Here is a 16982-nt window from a genome sequence, read left to right as displayed (position 1 = left end):
TATATATATATATATATATATATATATATATATGCGTAATATTATTAATATTATGTAGTAGCATTTTGAAAGTTAATTTTTGAAGTTTTTAGTGCTGTCATATGAATTAGTCTGTAGAGTGTAAATCTTGCTAAATGTGGGAGATGCATTTTTTTTTCCATTTCCACAAGAAAAAGAGGTAGGTCTATTAGTCTCATTATTAACAACATTAACTGCCAGGAAAAAAATACAACATTTCAGTGCTTTTAAGAGACACTACATGTTTATTTAGCACTTTTTGCTTATTTAAAAAGGGATTTTTATTTGCAAAGAGCCCACTTCTTAGTTAGCTTATATGGTATTTTAAAATAATAATTGCAAAATGTGTGTGTGTGTGTGTGTGTGTGTATCATAAGACAAATCAAATACACAAATTATCATGCACCTTAATATATCCTTACAACATAATCTTGATTAACTACAACAATTGCAGATTTGTTTCTTTTTCCACTCGACATAGTTCCCATATATTCGAAAACATGCTTAAATGTATCCTGGATCCTACTTCTTCAATTTCGTCATTGATACAACATTTGTTTTGCGTTTTACATGTTTTTTCCTCCTTTGTGTAAAAAGTTGTCGACGTCGCATGTTTATTTTGCGTTCATCAAAGAAAAAGTGTAGGTTATGTTTAGGTTATAGTTAAACAGAAAATAAACAAATATATTTAGTAAGAGAATATATAGTTCATTATGCTAAAGACATACTGACTTATACTGGCTAGTAACGCCCCTGGCCACGCCCACTCCATTTAACGCGTTGTCATCTGAGGTGTGCTTTCACTGTTTGTTGTGACGGAGGCGCAGAGATGTCAGGAATCGCGGCGAAGCTCCAGCAGAACCGGGCGCGAGCAGCGGGCGTCGGTACCAACGCAAATGCGCTCAAATTCCTCAGCCAGGACTATGAAGCGCTCAAGCGCGAGTGTCTGGAGAGCGGACGCCTGTTTCAGGATGACACGTTTGAAGCCAGTGTATCTGCGCTCGGGTTCAAGGAACTGGGACCAAACTCCTCTAAAGTGCGCGGGGTTGAGTGGCTGAGACCAAAGGTTGGTGTAACATAATCATTTAATAAATTATATTTAAATGTGTTGAATATTTAAAAAAAAACGATATTTCATATATATATATATATATATATATATATATATATATATATGAAACATTACATAAATGTGTAAATATTTAAAAAAAAACAATATTTCATATATATATATATATATATATATATATATATATATATATATGAAACATTACATAAATGTGTAAAATAATACATGCATGAATAATGTATATTTAAAAGTTATAATTGATTATACTTCAGTTATATACTCAAAAATGTTTTATTTAAAAAAGGTTTAAAAAAAAAAGCTTAATTACTCTCAATTTACTGAATTTGCACAACATAAAATTTTTTATTTAAAACATTTAAAATGTTATGCACAACATCAAAAATGATTTCATATTTCTTTGGCATTTATAAGACTGACATTTACCTGTTTTGCATGGTTGAAGTGTTCACACCTGTCATTAAAATGGCAAAACACGTTCTTCTCGAACCTGGTTCAAATCTCGACTTTGACTTCTTTTCTTTCTTGTTTGCTCTAGGCCATCACGCCTTGAGCATATCTTTTTGTTTTGTGCTTGGTTATAATAACCGACTATTAGTCTGAAGCTTCCTGTATCTGGGGGTGTTTGCCATCATTTGTTTTTTTGAGGCACTGTGATCAGGAAGCTGCACTTGTGCATATAGTTTTAGGTCAGTCATATCATTGTACTACAGATAAACATATACACATCAGTGTTTTAATGCATGTGTTTTCTAACACCATCCCAGCAGCCAGGAAAGAACAAAAAAGTCTTCTCTATAATGACCATGCAAAGCCATTGCATGTTAGTCTGAACTTGACAAACCGCTTCAGAGCCAGACAGACCAGGAAGTTATGGGAACATACTCCCCTAAGAGCATTAGCACATTAAATGTTGCATGCTTATGCTTTGTGATCCACATAATGCATTACTGCTTACCAGAAGACCTTTTTAGAGTCAATTAAAGGTAATAAGATCCTCACTGCTGGTATGATGGATGGTTATTGTTGTATTCAAGAATGGTGTCAGTTTGACTCACAGCCTCTTCTATTTTTATTTAATAATTTAATTAATACCATTGAATAAGCAAATATTTAGCTGTGTCACACATTTTTCAACCCTGTTACCGCATGATATTCCCCCCATTATAGAAAGTGTAACATTCCTCAAAATTGTAACACACAAGAAGAAACATTCATTGTCGGTTTGTACACAAATTTCAGTGTTGACTGTGCAACTATTTAACCCTGTTACTCAGGTTATTGTAATAAAAATGATAAAGCAAATATATATTTTTTAAATGTATAATAAAGTACAATTTATAGTAATGTTAAACATGTATTATTTAATGATTTTTAAATATTTAACATGTATTTAATAAATATGAAATTATATTTAATTATGCAACAATTCAACCCTGTTACTCAGGTTATTGTAATAAAAATGATCAAGCAAATATATATCTTTAAAATGTATAATAAAGTAAAATATATAGTAACGTTATACATGTATTATTTAATTTTTTTTTTTTTTTATATTTAACATGTATTTAATACATGTGAAATAATAATATAATAATATATGCATGATTATTAGATGAACATTTAAATGTTTTAATTTATTAAAATGTAATTATATACTCTACAATATTTTAATGACTTAGTATTTAATAAAGCATTATGGTCAGAACTGAAAGACTAAATTAATCTCTGGTTACACTGGTTAAACCTCTAGTATTTAACATACTGGCATTCATTTTGCAACTGTTACTGTATGATTTTCCTGTTATAGAAAAAGTAACTTAGAAGAAGGAATATCATTTGGACTTTTTCCATGGTGGGAAGACAAAATAACTAAAATTTCATTGTCAGATTTTTACAGATTTCAGTGTTGACTGCTCAACCATTCAACCCTGTTACTCAGGTTATTGTAATTAAAATAATCAAGCAAATATATATATTTTAATATACCCTGTATGGGGGAATTAAAATAACCACAAAATCTGTAGCTCCTACTGAGTTATGTGTTATTTAAGCTACTTTTGCAACCCTGTTACTGCATGATTTCCCCCCTTTATAGACAATGTAACTTAAAATTGTAACCCCTAAGAAGAAGCATAATTTGGACCCTTGCCATGGCGGGAAGACAAAATAACATTTTTATTGTCAAGTTTTACACATATTTCAGTGTTAACTGCTCAAACATTCAACCCTGTTACTCAGGTAACTGTAATAAACAATTATCATGCAAATATTTTTCTTTAATTAATGATAAATATAATTTATTAATAAAATAACAAACCAACAAAATAACCACAAAATCTTAAGTTCCTTCTGAGTTAAATGTTTTTAAGCTAAATTTGCAACCCTGTTACTTGGCGCTCTTTTTTTATCCTATAAAGAGCTATTTGTTTTGTCATTTACATTCAGCAATGAACTCATCTCTTGATTCATGTTTTTGGAATGCCTGTTTTTGTCACCCAGCAACTGACATCCAGCCCAATGTTCATTAGCGGAGGAGCGACCAGAACTGACATCTGCCAGGGTGCTTTGGGTGAGTCAATTTAGCTATAATATTCACCCATTGTGGAGCTAGTGTACAATGAAACTTTAGAAGTGATGATAACAAAAGATCATACAGAACTGTCCCATACAGTTTAACCAGCAGAAGTCAGCCACTGAAACGCTGAACCACAAAAGCAGTTTTTCTAGTTTTGGAAGTTTCTTTAGATGGTGGATGGAGCACATTGGAAATCATTAGAATTGTACAGGGAAACACCCTGTTTGAGCAAACTCATTCATTCTGATCCATATTTCTTAAATGATTCGACTGCCAATTTTTCATATCTGGGAATTTTATTAATTGCATATCTTCTTAAAGAAACATTGGTCCAAACCTATACATTTTTCTTCAAAAGCAAAGGATGCGTAATCAGAGGAATGGAAGGGAATTCCTAGGGGAAAAAGAAACCTTTATGTCTACGTAGCAAACACACATATATACACACCCTGTTAAACCTGTTTTACTCCATACAACACAAACACTGGTGTCCTTTCATCCTGTCTTGGATCATACGCCTTTGTTTTCTCATATGCAAACATGTCCCAAGAGTCAGGTGACTGTAGTTTTCCACTGTAGCTGAAAATGTTTGATACGAGTCCTGATCAGACAATGCCACTGACTTTACTGGCTATTAAGGAAATGTCTGTGATGCAAATGTGTTTGCAAAATGTGTGGGAGCAGGAATAATAGGAGAGGTGGTGTCCTGAAACATGCCAGAACAACTTAAAAGTTATGTTGATAGGAATTTACGTTTTACCAACAATATTGTGCAGCTATCGTTTTGAGTGTTTGTAGAATGAACAGTGAAATCTAATAAAATATTAAATAAAAATTCAGTTACCATCCTCTTGCAATACTGAGTCACAGATTTAGTGAACGCAATATGATATCACGTCATCTTGCTGGTTTTCCAGGTGACTGTTGGCTTCTAGCTGCCATCGCTTCTCTTACCCTCAACCAGGACGTGTTCGCCCGTGTGGTTCCGTCTGGACAGAGTTTTGACGGTGACTACGCTGGAATATTTCATTTCCAGGTTAATAACCTCTTGTTCATGTAAAAGCCAAACCACCAAAAATATTATGACTGATATTGCTGTTTTATAGCCACTACTAATAAAGAAGTGTCTGCTAACCAATATCCTGAACTATTTTTTAATTGTTTTATCTGCTTATTTGACTTCATATTAATTCAATAATATACACTATTTAGTTATTTATTTGTATTTTTTTATATATATATAGTTTTTTAAACCTTATATGTGACCCTGGAGCACAAAACCTTAAGTCTCGGGTATATTTCTAGCAATAACCAAAAATACATTGTATGGGTCAAAATTATTGATTTTTCTTTTATGCCAAAAATCATTAGGATATTAAGTAAAGATCATGTTCCATGAAGATATTTTGTACATTTCCTACCGTAAATATATCAAAACTTAATTTTTGATTAGTAATATGCATTGCTAAGAACTTAATTTGGACAACTTTAAAGGCGATTTTCTCATTATTTAGATTTTTTTGCATCCTCAGATTCCAGATTTTCAAATTGTTGTATCTCAGCCAAATATTGCCCTATCCTAACAAACCATACATCAATGGAAAGCTTATTTATTCATCTTTCATATGATGTATAAATCTTAATTTCGAAAAATTGACCCTTATGACTGGTTTTCTGGTCCAGGGTCACATATTATTAACACAATCTACATTAGTATTATTATTATTATTAATAATTATGAATATGGTTATTTATTTGCAGTATCACTACTTTTGTTTAAGCTAAGTTGTCTTCAGATCAAGTCTATTTTTCATCAAGGCTATTTTTGACTGTCTCATAAAGCTACACATTTCTATAGATAAAATGAAATTTGTTACCATATATAAAGTTTATATAAATATAAATATTATTATTGTTATTATTTGTTATTAATATTATTAATAATAATATTTATTTAAATATTGATTGATTTATTAATTCAGTTAGTTACTGTATTACTATTGTTGTTATTTATGCAAAGTTGTTTTCTCATGTAAAAGTCACATTTATTTTCATTATTGCATTGTTTAAGGATTTATCTCATTATTAAGTTACACATTTCTCTCATAAAAAATGACATTTGTTACCATACATTCAGAAAGTGCTGTTAAATCTATATGACATTGTTCCATAAAGACGTTTGTCAAATGTTCCATTAACGTTTATTGGAACGTCTATTGTCTCTTATATACCTGTACATACAATTGTCGATTTGTATATTTTTTATTCCTTATTTTACTTGTTCTATATTTGTTTTTTATTATTTTTTTTTTATTATTTGTGTTTTTTTGTTCTGTCACTGTCATTCTGTTACACTGTGGAAGCTTCTGTCACGAAAACAAATTCCTCGTATGTGTAAACATACCTGGCAATAAAGCTCATTCTGATTCTGATTCTGATTCTGATTCTGATTCAGTTCTGGCAGTGTGGTGAATGGGTGGATGTGGTCATTGACGACCGTCTGCCTTCCAGGAACAGAGAGCTGCTGTTTGTCCACTCTGCCGAGGGCTCTGAGTTTTGGAGCGCCCTGCTGGAGAAGGCCTATGCAAAGTGAGTAGTCAGTAGATTCAAACTCATTTAGCATGTCTAAGTGGACTAGGCTTGCTCAGAAATAATAACGAAAAGCTACTTCTTGTCCTCAGGCTGAATGGCTGCTATGAAGCTCTGTCTGGTGGCTCCACCACTGAGGGCTTTGAGGATTTCACTGGAGGCATCGCTGAGGTCCATGAACTATCCAAAGCAGGTCCAAACCTCTTCAAAGTCATCCAGAAGGCTTTGAGCTGGGGCTCGCTGCTGGGCTGCTCAATAGATGTGAGAAACTTCATATTTACTTCTGTGTACTTCAATTGCGCAACCTTGTAATTACTAGGAGTGTGTAACTGGATCTGTTGTGTAACTGTGAGTGAACTGGAGTTGATAATCGTGCAAAACCGGTTCTGTTGTGTATTTGGTTTAGATCACAGACTCCGCTGATTCAGAGGCCATTACTAGTCAGAAACTGGTGAAAGGACACGCCTACTCGGTTACAGGAGCTGAAGAGGTTAGTGGTGACTGTATTGACTAGAATTTACATTTATAGGGATAGTTCACCCAAAAATGTACCTTCTGTCATCATTTACTCACCCTCATGTTGTTATAAACCTGTATGGGCTTCTTTTTTCGGTTGAACACAAAGGAAGATATTCTGAAGAATGTTGGTAGTCAAACAGTTGCAGGTAGCCATTGACTTCCATAGTGTTTGTTCCATACTTTGGAAGTCAATGGCTACCAGCAACTGTTTGATTAACAACATTCTCTCATAGTCATACAGGTTTATAACAACATGAGTAGATAATGAGTAAATGATGACAGAAGTTTCATTTTTGGGTGAACTAACCCTTTTAATTGGTTTGCATATGGAATATGATTTATGACTGAATGTTACAGGTGGAGGACAGGGGCAACTTAACCAAACTGATCCGCATCAGGAACCCCTGGGGGCAGGTGGAGTGGACCGGAGCCTGGAGTGATGGGTGGGTAACCCATGTTACATGTCAAAACATGTTACATGTCTGTAAATTAATAAGCATGTAAAGCTCTATTTCTGAAAACCAACTGTGGTTTGGCAGAGAGTAACCACACCCACCTGTGGCTCTATTCAGACATGTTGCTATGAGCTGCTATAGGAACTCTGTTAAAGCCCTCGGGTGTAGGAAGGAGAGGATAAGTGCCACCCATCCTCCACATCACGCAGTGTACACCTAGCTTCCTCGTTCCACAACAAAATCAACATAATTTAACATACTTAACCCATTAACGCTTAACTAATTTAATCCTTTAAGAATATATACATATAATTTTAATATATAATAATATTGCATATATAGAGAGAGAGGGGTTAAATGTGTTATGTGGAGGGCTCTGTGGTTTTAGGCTTTCGAGGGGTGCACATGTGCAACCTACAAAATATAATATCAGTTGACAAATTGTAAAATATTACAAGTTGAGAGAGCTAGAATTAGTAAGAACAAGAAAAAATTTAAATAATTATAATAACAAAATATATATACTTTATAGATAGATAGATAGACATACAGATAGACAGATAGATAGACAGACAGACAGACAGACAGATAGACAGATAGATAGATAGATAGATAGAGTAAATGTTTCTTGAGCAGCAAATCAGCATATTAGAATGATTTAATGATGTTATGATGCTGTAAATTCAGCTTTGCTGTTTTAGTAAAATAAAAAAGAGCTATTTTAAGTTCTGATAATATTACACAATATAACCATTTTTACTATATTTTGATTAAATAAATGCAGCCTTGGTGAGCATAAGAGCCTTCTTTCAAAAACAAAAAGTCTTGCCAACCATAAACGTTTAAGTGGTAGTGTATATATGTGAAATAAGATTTTTATTCAACCCAAATATAACAGTTTAGCTAAATAATGAGCAGGAAGTTCACTGAATGTCATGTGATTGGTCTCTAGGTCGTCAGAATGGCGTCAGATCAGTGACAGTGACCGAGAGAAACTAAGCTGCAAAGCAGAAGATGGAGAGTTCTGGTAATCTGCGATGAAATGTTTGATTTGTTTATGTTTTCGACATTTCAGTTAAGGTGTTCTTATGATCATTGATATTTCTCTGCATCCCAGGATGTCGTTCTCTGATTTCCTGCGTCATTACTCGCGGGTGGAGATCTGTAATCTGACCCCTGATGCTCTGTCAGACGACAGCATTAATAAGTGGGCGCTGTCCAAGTTTGATGGCAACTGGAGGAAAGGATCAACTGCTGGAGGCTGCAGAAATTACCCAAGTAATGAACTGAATCAACTACCTGATAATTACATTATACTTTATTATATTACATTATATTATATTAAATGTTTGACCAAGAATACACAACAAAACAAAGAATACTTGTCACAGTGCAGGCAAGGCAAGGAAGAGGAGATGCGGCTCCAAATGCAGCTTTAACTTTGTTTAGAAAAGTAACGGTAACACTTTACAATAAGGTTCATTAGTTGACTACTTTAGTTAACATGAACTAAGAATAAACCATTCTTCTACAGCATTTATTCATCTTAGTTAATGTTAATTTCAACATTTACTAATGCATTATTAAAATCAAAAGTTGTGCCTGTTAACATTAGGTAATGTACTGTGAATTAACATGAATTAACAATGAACATTAATTGGACATTTTCTTTAACTAACATTAACAAAGATTAATAAATACTGTAATAAATGTATTGGTCATTGTTCATTCATGTTAGTTAATACATTAACTAACATTAACTAATGGAACCTTATTGTAAAGTGTTACCAAAATAACAATAATGTTGTAAGACAAAAGCACACAGAGAGAAAATAAACATGACAGCTTTGCACATCTAACGAATACAATACTAGACAATGAACTGAGGAAATTACAATGAACTGGACTTTGAAAGTTTTTTTGTGATATATTATGTCAGTGGACAATGGTAATTATACAAAATAAATAAAGGTAATATTAAATAATTAATTTAAATAATTAAATAATCTATACTTATCATTTCCATAGCGACGCGTCATGCAGGCACAATAGCGCTGTATGACAGATGTTTCACTTTTATTTAGTTTTTCCTTCCTGGCTGATTAGTTAATTAGCATAGCCTAGATAGGGTATCTTCTTGTTTTAGGGAAGTTCATGTTTGATTAAACATCCATAAATAGCCTTGACATCTTAATATATTATACTTAAACACTTAGCTAGTTTTTGATTAAAGTTTTTGTCTTCTGTGTATAACTAACTTTTCTGGGTATATATTTTTGTAATAAAAATAAGCTTCTGTTTCATAAACTTGGTGCTGATTACAGCTTAACATTATTTACCTTAACCTACCTTTGGGGTCTTTGCTATTCTATTCCGATATCCCGATATCATTATGCCTCAATTAGCTATTTATAGATTAAGAGTTGTTGTTTTAGATGTACAGATGACTTGCTGCTGTGTTTAATAATTTATGCTGTCAAAATAACATTCTGTTCCATAAATGCATTGTCTGCTGGTTTATTTAGCTACCTTTCAGTACACCACATTAAGTACGCCACTTAGTTCTGTAAGACTTTGAATGTTAAAGTTCAAATGAACACCTACTAGTTTGTATACTACTACAAGCTGGCATTGGTATGATGTAAGCAACACAGCTACAATCAAGCATTGACAATAATCAGTCGAATTGGCGGCACTGAGGGGCCCCCCATGCAAAATTCTGCTTAGGGCCCCATAAAGGCTTGGGCCGGCCCTGAAACCAGTACATGAAAACCAAGGGGACAAAGGAAACGAGAACATACAAAGTGAGAGTCCAAGGAAACAAAACTTAAACTTAAACTTATGACAATACTAAACAAAAACAACAGCAATAAACAAAACAAAACAATACTGAACAAAAACAACAGTAAAAAAAACTAAATAAAATAATATCAAACAAAAAAACTAAAGTACACTAATAAAACAACTGCAAAAAAAAATACTAAACAAAAGCAAATGCAAAAATAATTCTAAAAAAAAACAATAAAAAGCAAAACAAACAAAAACAACAGCAAAAAACAAATGTATACTAAACAAAAACAGCAAAAAATACTGAAAACAATAAAAGCCAAACAAAATAATAAATAATGCTCAACAAAACAAACAAAAGAATACCAAACAACATCAACAGCAAGAAACAAAATAAAAACAATACTAAACAAACACAAGCGCAAAAGACAAACGAGAATACTAAACAAAAACAACAAAAAGCAAAGCAAAATAATAGTAAATAAATACAACAAAAAAGCAAAACAAAACAAAATCAACTGCAAAAAAACTAAATAAAATAATATTGAACAAAAACAACAGCAAAAACAAAAGTACACTAAAAATAACTGCAAAAAAACACTAAAACGCAACAGCAAAAAAAGTCTACTAAAAGCAATAAAAAGCAAAACAAACAAAAACAACAGCAAAAACAAACGTATACTATACAAAAACAGCAAACAATTGTAAAAACAATAAAAAAGCAAAACAAAATAATAAATAATGCTAAACAAAACAAACAAAAGAATACCAAACATAAGAAATGAAATAAAACTACACTCTAAAAAATGCTGGGTTAAATATGTAAATGTTTAACCCAACCTTCTGGGCAGTAACCCAACCGCTGGGTCAAAACAACCCAATAGCTGGGTTTGTCCATATTTAACCCAGCATTTTTTAGAGTGTAAACAAACAAAAAAACTAAAAAGGATACTAAACAAAAACAACTAAAAGCAAAGCAAAATAATAGTAAATAAATACAACAAAAAAGCAAAACAGAAGAATACTGCACAAAAACAACAGCAAAAAAAACTTGTTTAGTATTTTGAGGTACTATTTATTACAGCAAAACACTTGTTTGACCTTCGTTATGTTCCTGGCAGACTCGTTCTATATGAACCCTCAGTTTCTGATCAAGATGGAGGAGCAGGATGACGACCCCACTGATAATGAAGTGGGCTGCAGCTTCGTTGTGGGTCTGATCCAGAAGAACCGCCGCAAAATGAGAAAAGTCGGAGAGGACATGCACACCATTGGCTTCGCCATCTACGATGTGAGCAGCCTAACACCGTGTCTGGAAGTCGACTAGCATAGGCTATCGCCAGAAAATCTGATCCACTTTCCTGCTTGTTCTGGCCAAGAACTATCAGAAGTGATAAGAATTGATTATTTCACAAACATAAGTTAAATCAATATATCTCTCTTATTATCGTCCACAGGTTCCTGACGAGGTATGGACTGCAGATACTGAAGCACAAAATCGCTGAAGCACAAAATCGCCTGTTTTTTTGCTACATAACCTCAAAATCCACTAGTGTTTTCATCAGTTCATCATAGCTCTTAAAGGGATAATTTACCCAGAAATTAACATTAATAATCTAATTTGGTTGCATTATTCTGTTGTAGCTTGCCGGGCAGAGGAACGTCCACCTGGATCGTAACTTCTTCCAGCGAAATGCTTCAGCGGCCCGTTCTGAGACCTTCATCAACCTGCGTGAGGTTTGCTCTCGTTTTTGTCTGCCCCCCGGCGAGTATCTCATCGTCCCGTCCACCTTCGAGCCCAACAAAGACGGAGACTTTTGTGTTCGTGTCTTCTCTGAGAAACAGGCAGAGTTCCAGTGAGTTCCTGGCCCACAATAATTCGATTGGTACTAATGAAAGTCTATTTCTCCTGACTGAAAATATGTTTGGTTTTTAGAGAGCTTGATGACCCTGTGGAGAGCAATGTTCCTGAGGTAAATTTCTCCATGACTATAATGCTGTATTATTATGACATAAGCGTGCATTATTTCAATTGTATTATTTCATAGATTAACGTGAACGAGGGTGATATTGATAGCCGGTTCAAGAGTCTGTTTGGACAGCTTGCTGGGGCAGTGAGTATTACAGGATAATGATTCAATTATGCTCTTTTTGTTCATTTTAATATTTATAAATCATATCCAATCATTCTTTTTCTCCACAAGGATGCTGAAATCTCAGCATTTGAGCTGCTAAATGTCCTGAACAAAGTCATAACTAAACGTAAGATCTCGGATACATTTTTTCATTTCTTTTTTATATTATATGATATTTATATAGTAAATAGTTTAATTAATATTTTATAGGTATTATCAATACATAAAACAATATATAACAATAAATATAAATAATAAATAAAAACATTTTAGCTCTGTTAAATATATAGTTAATAATGAAACATTAATAAATAAATCAACAAATAAAACAACAATTATAAATAAAAATGTTTTTGCTTGAATTTGTAAAAATACATCGTTGTAAATAATTTAATATTTTATAGATATCAATTAATCAATAATATATATATATATATATATAAAACAATAAATATAAATATTTTCTTTACATGTAGATAACCTGTTTCTTATTGATTGAATATTTTAATTATTGACCATTTATAATAACTTTTTTACAAGGTAAAGACATTCAAACTGATGGATTTAGTTTGGACACTTGCCGCAACATGGTGAACTTACTGGATGTATCCTTTTGAATAACTGCACAAGATGTTTTTGAAATGCATCAGTTTTATAAAAATAATTAGACTGATTTCTGCACTATTCTAGTCTATTCTTTCCTTTATTGCTGTCTCAGAAAGACGGCAGTGGAAAACTGGGCATGGTTGAATTTAAGATCCTCTGGACTAAAATTGAGATGTACCTGGTATGTTTTCATGCTTGTTTTCATCCTCATTATTGTACGGTCTGGTTTCGAAGTCGGCAGACTGTTAAAAAATGTTGTAACATTGCAGTGCGCCTGTGTTTGTGTTCTGTCAGGACATCTTCTGTAAAAACGACAAGGACAAGTCCGGCACAATGAGCTCTATGGAGATGAGAGAAGCCATAGGGAAAGCGGGTCAGATCTTGTGTCTTAAAGGAACAGTTCACACAAAAATCACAAATCTGTTATCATTTAATCACCCTCGTGTTGTTTGTACAGGCTTCTCTCTGAACAACCCTCTACACCAGATCATGGTCGCGCGCTACAGCGACTCCAATCTCAACATCGACTTTGACAACTTTGTGGGCTGTATTGTGCGCCTTGAAAGCATGTTCAGTGAGTGTCCGATAAACAACCGCATTTGAATAAAGACTGATATGTGATATTCTGCATTTACATATCCACATTCTCATCTACAGAAACATTTAAAATGCTGGACAAGGACAAGACTGGCACAATAGAGCTGAACTTTTTTGAGGTTTGTGTCTCTGTTAGTCATATGACACGCAGTGAATGTTCTAGAACAATCTAGAATCTAGTTATGGCATGTTTATGAAGATTTCTTTTCTTTCAATTAACATCTTGGGGACTTTGTGTTGAGTCCTATTTTGCATAAAGAATTCTTCATTTCACCAAATTGTAAGTCAAAGTCAAGACGCGGATGAGACCGGAAGCCAGACCCATTGAATTTACAAATGGCTGCACCCATTTTTACAGAAAGAAAAGGTGGATATTGGGACAATAAAGCCCTCCCTCCCTACACCTACCCCTGACCCTACCCAAAAAACACTTTGTTATCAAATACCCACAAGGCACTTTACTTCCATTTTTTTAATATTTCCTTCATTTTTATTGAAAGTAAATGCCTTTCCGATCTGATATGTAATGGGAAAAGAGTGGGGATTCAAAAGGCGGATTTGAACTTCGAATCGATAGCGCCAAAAGATACCGCTTTTACCACTTTGCACCCTACACCACTGAGCCTGTTGTATTACGCACGTCTTTTGTGGTGTTGTCTACGCCAAACAGACATTGGTGGACAGAGCTAGTGTAAATAGTAAATAGTAAATTGAAATGAGCAGTATTTTCTTAGCGATATGCTATTTACACTAAGTGCAAATAACGATAGATTCTATTTACACTGTAGAAATAGTAGTATTTTCTTTTGCAATAACTGTAAATTGTAGTTAGATGCTACTTTTTATGCTGCAAAAATGGCTGATATTTGCACCTCAGTATTGTAGTAGCTACATTATAATACAGTAAGCAATAATAACATATTGAGTGTAAAATATCATATTTATTCAAATATGCCTCCCTACACCAACTTCTAAACCTACCCAATAAACACTTGGCCCTTTATTTCCATTTTTTGAATATTCCCTTCATTTTTATTGAAAATAAATGCCTTCCTGATGTGACTTTTTAATCTCACAATTCTGAGAAAAAAAGCCAGAACTGCAAGATATAGACTCAGAATTGTGACTTTTCCGAATTCCGAATTTACTTCAAGCACTTCTGACTTTTTTCCTCTGAATTCTGAGTTTACATCTCTCAGTTTTGTTATCGCGAGTTTAAACTCTTGTAATTCTCATTTTATGCCTTGTAGTTTGTAGTTTATATCTTGAAATTCTTTTTTTTCTCTGAATTTCTCAATTCTTGGAAAGAAATTGTAAGATAAAGAGTCGCAATTACCTTTATTTTTTTAATCCATGAAGGAAACAGGCTTCCATACAGTACAGATAATGTGCATACTGAGCGCCGTATACATATTATAAAGAGTATTTTTCCATTCATTTTTCCCACAGGGATTTTTTTAAAAGTCTTCATTAAAGCGTTATAAGCCATGAACCAAACCGAATCACGGCATAACAAACTTTGATTTGAAGCAAAAAAGTATTTAAAAATTGGACAAAAAGACAACGGTCCAAGCCTGTGCACTTAACGGCTTTAATGAGGGACCAAACTACAATCCCATGAAGCATTGTAAATGACGATGATGAAATCGAAAACTATGCATTTAATGTTGTTTTAAGTCGTCATTTGCGGTGCTTCATGTAAGAGGGTGTTTTCTTGCAAACTAATTTGGTGCAATTCGCTGATCGTGACTCTGATTGGTGGAATTTTTGAACAGCATCATGGGTAATGTGGTTTTTCACCACAAATTCTACTGTTAAATATAATTTAAAAACCAGTTTAAAATGATGCAAACAGATGCCATGTACCATCGATTAAAGACCTCAGCGCTCACAACAGGTCTGTCTCTAAAGGTTTGTAAGTTAAAAATCAGAACGGTATGGTAGGACGCTCTTTCAAATCTAGCGTAGCGTTAGTTCTGGCAGGTCACGTTAGTCAAGCTCGCATCAGCTGACTCTCAGCTGATCCCCATCAACCTATGGGAATACGACACCTATCTAAGTATTCATATATAAGGTCCCGCAGTAGTATCAGCAGTTTTCGCATTGCTCAATAGCTAATTACCCTCCTCCATCCCCAACTCCTCCTCTGTCAGTCAGGATTCAGCCTTCTGATTCTCCTTGAATCAGACTAATTCTAAAATGTGTACATAACATTATTGAACTTTAACGATATCTGCAATACATTTATGTTGGTTCTGTTCTGTTTACCCTGGGGGGGTTATCGCTGCTCTGCCTGCTCTCATCCATGCTAGGCTGCATGGATGCGCAGGGAGTTCTTGCCCAGAACGGAACCATACCGCCAATCCAAACTGTATGCTAATTGTCAATCATCTTTGAAGATAGTGGTCCTGACAGAAATATATCCAAATACAACCACACTCTGCTTACCAGGCCCCTGACACGACAACTGTATTTTGTCTCCCTCTAGTGGCTGAATTTTTCCATGCTTTGAGGAAAAGGAGCAGCAGATTCTGGACACATCTTACACACTGCACTGACACTGACATCCCTGGAATAACCAGAGACAGAAGGAAAAACTGACACCGCCTACATGTGTGTCATAAAGCAAAACGCTATTTCATGCTACATGTTCTCCACACTCAGGCCTCCATCACACTGATCTCCATCTTCATATGCTAACAAGAACCGGGTTCCTGTGCAGTGTAATAGAATTCATATTATGGTGGTTTAGCTTAGTTGGCTATTGCTTATTTTGGATCACTACTATGATAGATGACAAAAATATGCTGGGTGCAAACATGTCTTTGTATTTTTATTAAAAATGTAATCTTAAGCAAAAGTAAATAAATCGCTGTGACTTTAAGGACACTGTCCTTATGCATCATGTCTTTCTGTCCAGAACAATAGTAGCTCTTATATTGTGTTTGCGTCTGTAGGCCTAAAAAACACGCTCTTGGTCTCAGTGACGGTGACTTATCCCATCGTTTTATACACTAAATACAACTTATCATACTTATCATAGCTCTAATTACTTAAACACTATTTAAGCAAAAACACCCCAAATTTTTTTTGAATCTTTAATTATGCAAATTGTGTGTTATGGCAACCAGGTTTACAGTAATGCATTTATTTAATGGAGGCTGTTCTTACAGAGGGGTTAAAAACACAAATGTGAAGACAGAAGTGATGACATTATTTAATAAAAGTAAAAAAATATTATTTGATCTATAATACTGGGTAAATTGTTGTGTTTTGTGTCGATTCTTCCCTCTACAGGCCAGATACACATCTAAAGGAAAACTGATTGGCTTTTGATTGGAGCAATTTTAAAGATTTGATTTCATAACCATTTCAGTTTGTTTCAAATATGAGTAATTTTATCTCAATAATGATTATTAACTAATTACTAACAGTATTATGGTCATTAAAAAAATAAGAGTGTAATTAGTATACTACATTTCCTATAAAAACATGTTTTCTAACTTGAATAACGTTAATACTATTAATTCATTATTTATATAAAACGTTCCTGTTTGGCTCAATTTATTAATGTCAATTAAAATTAAAACGGCAATTAGCCTACGTTTACC

General features: G+C 33.8%; 1 protein-coding gene across 1 annotated transcript; it reads left to right on the top strand.

Moving 5' to 3' along the window:
- Window positions 1–811: 811 nt before the first annotated feature.
- On the top strand, window positions 812–16265 carry LOC107659324 (calpain-2 catalytic subunit-like). The gene is made up of 21 exons (XM_016448228.1): window positions 812–1084; window positions 3608–3677; window positions 4601–4719; window positions 6139–6272; window positions 6365–6533; window positions 6679–6762; window positions 7149–7234; window positions 8199–8273; window positions 8364–8524; window positions 11155–11324; window positions 11491–11502; window positions 11678–11889; window positions 11970–12006; window positions 12082–12147; window positions 12238–12295; window positions 12709–12773; window positions 12887–12955; window positions 13069–13147; window positions 13232–13348; window positions 13432–13490; window positions 15860–16265. The coding sequence occupies exons 1-21, from the start codon at window positions 848–850 to the stop codon at window positions 15881–15883; spliced, it is 2103 nt and encodes a 700-aa protein (XP_016303714.1). The 5' UTR covers window positions 812–847; the 3' UTR covers window positions 15884–16265.
- The last annotated feature ends 717 nt before the right edge of the window (window positions 16266–16982 follow it).

The sequence above is a fragment of the Sinocyclocheilus anshuiensis genome, unplaced genomic scaffold (genome assembly GCF_001515605.1).
Source record: "Sinocyclocheilus anshuiensis isolate Anshui unplaced genomic scaffold, SAMN03320099.WGS_v1.1 scaffold912, whole genome shotgun sequence".
NCBI classification, from domain to species: Eukaryota; Metazoa; Chordata; class Actinopteri; order Cypriniformes; family Cyprinidae; genus Sinocyclocheilus; species Sinocyclocheilus anshuiensis.
This window is presented reverse-complemented; position numbering and strand designations above follow the sequence as displayed.

Bases quoted from the DNA above. Each gene is read 5' to 3' on its own strand.
- LOC107659324 (XM_016448228.1), top strand. From the start codon at position 848: ATGTCAGGAATCGCGGCGAAGCTCCAGCAGAACCGGGCGCGAGCAGCG. The intron at 3,678-4,600 runs GTGAGTCAATTT...CTGGTTTTCCAG, and splicing joins CATCTGCCAGGGTGCTTTGG to GTGACTGTTGGCTTCTAGCT. The intron at 12,774-12,886 runs GTATCCTTTTGA...TTGCTGTCTCAG, and splicing joins ACATGGTGAACTTACTGGAT to AAAGACGGCAGTGGAAAACT.